The sequence below is a fragment of the Poecilia formosa genome, unplaced genomic scaffold, assembly GCF_000485575.1.
Source record: "Poecilia formosa unplaced genomic scaffold, Poecilia_formosa-5.1.2 Scaffold408, whole genome shotgun sequence".
In the NCBI taxonomy this organism is placed as follows: Eukaryota; Metazoa; Chordata; class Actinopteri; order Cyprinodontiformes; family Poeciliidae; genus Poecilia; species Poecilia formosa.
Genome location: NW_006800347.1, coordinates 385,942 through 391,582, shown reverse-complemented (window position 1 = coordinate 391,582; position 5,641 = coordinate 385,942). Strand labels below are relative to the sequence as shown.

At 48.0% G+C, this 5,641-nt stretch overlaps 1 protein-coding gene and 1 long non-coding RNA gene across 2 annotated transcripts in view; both read left to right on the top strand.

Annotated features, from left to right (window-relative positions):
* Window positions 1-233: 233 nt before the first annotated feature.
* Window positions 234-5,641, top strand: part of LOC107833568 (uncharacterized) — an 18,916-nt gene continuing 13,508 nt past the window's right edge. Inside the window, exons 1-2 of the long non-coding RNA XR_001659330.1 lie at window positions 234-243; window positions 2,519-2,522. This is a non-coding gene — a long non-coding RNA (uncharacterized LOC107833568). The remainder of the gene's footprint in view (window positions 244-2,518; window positions 2,523-5,641) is intronic.
* Window positions 3,020-5,641, top strand: part of prdm1b (PR domain containing 1b, with ZNF domain) — an 8,986-nt gene continuing 6,364 nt past the window's right edge. The window contains exons 1-2 of the mRNA XM_007576498.2: window positions 3,020-3,882; window positions 4,003-4,309. Of these exons, the coding sequence (XP_007576560.1) occupies window positions 4,139-4,309 (171 nt within the window). The 5' untranslated portion in view covers window positions 3,020-3,882; window positions 4,003-4,138. The remainder of the gene's footprint in view (window positions 3,883-4,002; window positions 4,310-5,641) is intronic.

Below are 5,641 nucleotides of genomic sequence, written 5' to 3'. Positions count from 1 at the left end.
CAAAACCCCCCCCCCCCCCCCCCGCAGATTAATGTTCAGATTCTGTTTGTTCCAATCTAACCTGGATTATGGCTGATTTATAGATTACATATGTTCCTTCCCACATACGGAAACAGGATTGCTTTCATAATCCTCAGAGGGTCGAGTCGAGTTTAAGGTGGAAATGATTTCTTTAAGGTGGAAATGCTGCAGGTGACGTCAAGGCGCCCTGTAAAAAGTGAACCTGTTCTGATCTGCTCTCCTGTTTCTGAACGTTTCCACTGGAAACCAGAACTACTTTCGGGATTTTGTGTTTTTCAGTGTAGAAATGTTTGTGTTGAAAAGTATTGGCAGCCCGACCCGGTAAGCCGGAACCGGTTCTGACCTCAGTGGATCTGAAGCCATAGAGAAAGGATGCATCTGAAAAGTGTGGCATGCATCTGTATTCAGCCCATTAGAACTCTGAGGTTTTTATCCATCAGCTTAACAGACATTCTCAGTTGGACTCTGGCCTGGACTTTGACTGGGCCATTCTTTATGAACCTCCAGTCTCTGCTCTACTGCAGCCTCTAAATGGTTTTCTTCCTGAATTTATCTCCAGCCATCTTCCCACAGCATGATGCTGCCACCGCCGTGCCTCACTTTTAGTTTCCTTCGTTCTTCCAGGCATACTGCTCTACGTTACGTTACACGCAAGAAATTGTGTTTTTGGCGCGGAGATGTTCAGATCCGTTAAAAACAGAGAGGAAAACAATCAGGAAGTGATTTCCATACTGCTGCTCGTCTGCTCAGATAATCCTGGGGTTAAATGGATCTGATGTGGAAAGCGGGTCAGGCTCGGTAAACAACACGCCGCTGTTCCTCTGATTGATCATCCACTTCCTGTTTGCTTCAGATAATCCTCTGGAGCCACAGCTGGAAAACAAGCAGCCAACATGGCGGAGCAACACTCAACCTGCAGCAACATGGCGGTCTGTCAGGCGGACAGGAAGTGCCTCACAGCCGGTGTTTCCTCTGAACCGGAGCTGCAGCGAGGTTTTCATGTTGCTTCATCTGGTTTCACAGGAAAACCAAGTCTGACCCCGTTACCATGGAAACCATCATGGGTGGGCGAGTGGAGCTCAGGTGAGAGAACCTGCAGCGTTATTTACATTGAAAGGTTTTCCAACAGGAACAGTTAATGCTAGAGGACCTCAATCACATCTGGCCTTTGACTAGGCCATTTCAGAACCTTTATTTCTAGTCATTTGCAGCTCGACTTTCTGGTGTTTTCTTGATATCGTCCTTTCTGAATTTTTCAAGAAACCATCACGGTTGTCAAGGAAATTTAATTTTTGCACAAAAATCACCAATTAAATGAATGAGTTTGGTGTCAAATCAACCAAATGACCCAGTCTGTCTCTGTGTTGCCCGGCGATGGACTGGCCACCTGCCCAGGTGGCCAGTCCATCGCTGGAGAGACAGCAGCCCCTCCTGACCCCACCAGGGACAAAGTGTAAGAAAAAGGATGGATGGAAATAATATAGATTTTCTTGGTCTTGTGTTTCCTTCTTCTGGTGGATGTTTTTCAAAATGGTTGCTGTGTTTGTAAAGGACGTAAACTGCTAACCAAATACAAAATTAGCAGAAGCTAATGCTAACGATGAAGACGTCTGTCTCGTCTTCTTCTCCTTCTAGTTGATGCCTGGTCAGAGACTCTAACAGCAAAGTCCTCAGTTTCTGATTTTTCTACATATTTGTTACTTTAAAGTTTTTTGAGCAGGATGACCAAAGTGGAAAATATGATGCGACATAAAAGTTCGTCCAAGTCATAAAATGAGGAACATTTAGTGGCAATAACTGGTTTAAAAAGCTGGAAAACATCGGCCATCTTGAAAAATGCCCATTATCTTGATATGCAAGCAGTTAATGGGGAATATGAAAAACATCCCTCCTGAACTTTTCTGTTTTCGTGACATGCTGTGATCGCGGTTCTCTGGAAGCCACAACCTGCTGTCTGACAGTGCAGCTGTTTGAGATGCTGTGGCCTGCTTCATGCTGTCAGGCTGGTTCTGCTGGGTTCTCGTATCGGATCAGATCGTTTTCCCCTGATTCAAAACCGGCTGCTTGTCTTTCCTCAGGTTGTGACACCATGAAAACGTGTTCATGCATTAAATACGCAGTGACATCATTAGTCACATCTGCCCACAGCAACCTCAGTCAGCTGGTCGTCATGACAACAACCTGTATGTAAAACAAAGAGCAGGTGGAGGTTTCACCTGAGCGCCTGAACCTGCCAGTTTGTCACCAGCGCATCACTTTTCCAGCAAGGCTGCTGAGCAGCTGCTTCCTTTCTCCGGCCTCTAACGGACGGCGAGGCAGAACCTCTGCATGGCAACAGGTGCTGATTTGGAGCAGACTGTTATGAAACAGCCAGGTGTGTCATTTGGTCTCAGACGGCTTCGGTAAGCTGACCTCAGGTCTTCTCTGATCTGCTCCCCTCCCTCCATCTCGGTACGGCGAGGATTCCCTTCGCCTGTCCTGGATGTGAGTCCAGGAGCGCCGTGATTCGGCCAACCTGCTGTCCTGGAGCGACGGCTCTTTAGCCTCTGAGCCTGAGCCCAGACTGTCTGCAAATTAGAGAAATTAGCCCAGTCGGGCGCGGGTCAGTGAAAGAGCCTAAATCCTCATCTCTCCCCGCCCCACCACACAAACAGCTCCGGGTTTAACCCCCAGCACTGCGCAGTAAAGCTGCCCCTTGGAAAGCAGCGCACCATATGGCAGCCAATTTAGCATTTCACCGGCCAAGTTTAGAACGAAGGCGAGAGGAGGACGGCCCGTTTGTAAAGTTACACCTGTCATAAGACAAATGGAGGTTTATTTATATAAGTCATATTTTACCAAGTTATTCATCCAGTTATAAAAGTCACAGTTTCAAGCTAAATATTTAGCTCCAAACTAAATACTTAGTTAGCTCGGCAGAGCTAAATGTTTAGTTTGGAGCTAAATAGTTAGCTTGCTAACTAAATACTGATCAAAACATTTAAATATTTAGTTTGAAGCTAAATTTGATTGTAAAACTTTACAAACGGGTCACTGAGACAAACTTAGAGTTTAAACAGATTCCTCACATTTATTAGGTGTCAGTAAATGAACAGTTTATTAATAACTGCTTTAATCAAACCTGCGTTCTCAGATCTTCATCACTACTTCTGGATGTTTGCTAAAATGGAGCAAAGATCAGAGATGCTCCTGCAGGGTCGAGTCGGACCAGGAGGACCAGCAACGGGAAAGTTGCCCTTCGACATCCCACCTGGTTCAGGTTCTCCTCCTGAACTGGACCAGCATCTGGACCTGCACAGGTTCTGATCCTGTTCCAACACATTTTCCAGACTGAATTAAAGCAGACTTAGAGAGGCGCGTGTGTGTGTGTGTGTGAGGGATGTAGGTCAAGGCGATACAGTGGCAGCAGATTGCTCATTAAGTGCCAAACCAAGCAAAAGTCTGTTTTCCAGTGGCACCGGGCCGGCCATCTGCTCCTCCTTTATTCATTCATTAAGACGTCTTCTTTGTGTGTGTGCGTGTGCATGTGTGCACATACGTGTGGAAGCATTCATCACAACAGCCACTTGCTGGTCGGCTGCATGACGTCACCCCATGTTGTTGTCCAAAAGCAGCAGTAGCGTGTCAGATGGCCGCATCATGTGACCGCGGCGGCCGGTGATTGGACGGCACAAGCAGCTAAAACGGTTGGCGCTGTCCCGGCTCAGGAGTTTCTGGTGAAGGTGATGCAGTGACCACAGACTGAAGGAAAACCTGGACTGGCTGGAGAAGAAACCCAAAGAGAACGGAGAGAAGGCCGAGCAGTCAGGAGATGACGTAGCCAAAGACACGATGGTCCAGCAGCTGCATGAATGTGAGACGGTGAGTCTGAAGATGTTTCACTTCACCGCATTTATGGACTTCAGTGTCAGATGCTTCCTCTGTTTACCCTCAGGTTAGTTTTACTTTAACCCAGTCGTCTCTTCTGTTTTGCTTCTCCAGAGTTTGAGCTTTAACCATCACACCTGAAAAAGGGCCTTCCCAATAAAACCAAAGTAGTCCTGTACCAAAGCAACCGGATCCAAACCCAAGGCCAAAGCCTGAATCTATCGCCTGACGTGTGAGAATACCTTGAAGAATGAAGCTGGAGAGCCCCCTGTCAGACATGAGCACCTGGAGGGAGGTGGACTTTGCTCTCAACTGCACCTACATTGTTCCAGACCAGGTGTCGGACCCGAGCTTCAGCCTCCCCAAAGCCATGACCTCCATCCCACGCAACCTCACCTTCGACTACAGCGCAGACAATGAGGTAACTTGTTGAGTTTCATCCTCCATCGATGTTTCTGAGTTACATAACGTTCTGTGGACCCGACTGGGTCTACAACAATAGGTCTGCTGAGCTCTTCACAAACATCTGTGGTCAGATGAGGTCATGATGAGTGCATTTAGCTTGCAGCTAGTTCACATGATCTCAGCCATTAACACCGGAACCAAACCCATCCAGACCACCAGAACCAGCAGCGTTTTGCTCTAAATGCAGTCTCTGCCTTCAGGTAGATGGTTTCTGCTGAATGCGTCTCACCTGGGAGGCCTCTAGCTGTTCTGTGATCAGTTATGACCTCTGACCTGCCTCTCAGTTGGAAGCCCCTGAGGTGGATGGGTGTGTTGGGGTATATTGCTGTGGCTGAAGACAGATTCATTATCTTTTAAGGAAGAGGGAGCAGTGTCACACTCACTTGTTTTGTAGTCAACACTCAGTTTGTGGTTGCTGTCCCCTTCCTTTTTTATCCTCAGCAAGGCGACACTTTCTGTGCTTGTTCCTATTTTGCAGTTCTCAGACTCTCATCTGTTCCTCCTCCGCCTGCAGCCGCTGCTGCTGCTGCAGATAAAATCAAACTGTGGCCTCATTGAAGGTCCCTCACCTTGTTAGGTGCTTTTACTGATGTGCGCCTAATAATGCTTGGTGTGCACGTTTAATGCAGCGCCACTGCATGCAGCAGGAGAATCAATACCATCTCTGGCACTGCCCAAACTGTCTTTTTTTCAGCTGTACAGTTTTCCTTCCTGTTCCTGTGGTGAGCGTACCTTGCAGCCGTTCTTTAGGGAGGGACTGTAAGCCGTCTTTTGGAAACGTGCCATAGGAAAACTACGGTCAGACTAGGAGGTGTTTGCATGAGGAAATCAGTAAAAGGCACGTGGCAGATGGAGCGTCAGCAACGGGTGGCTGTAAGATGGGCAGGAGGGGTGCTTGGAGGCGCAGGATCTGGGCAGAGGGGGAGGGGGGATTTAGGATAAAACCAGATGATTAACTTTCGTTGGGGTAAGGAGTCCGACCGGCCTGGAGGGGACACAAGCCATCTGAGGAAAGGAGACGGAGGGCCTCAGGAGGGTGATTGCGTGGGTCCACATGGGAAACCCCCCCACTACCACCACCAGCCCATTCTTTCACCCCCTGAAAGCCTAACATGGCTGCAACAAGCGGTTGAACAGTAGCGACAGTTTAGCAGCCGAAACAACTCATTAGTCACGCAACAGCTGCCAATCACAATGTCCCTGTCAAACTGGTTCACCTTATAATAACACACACACACACACACACACACACACACACACACACACACACACACACACACACACACAC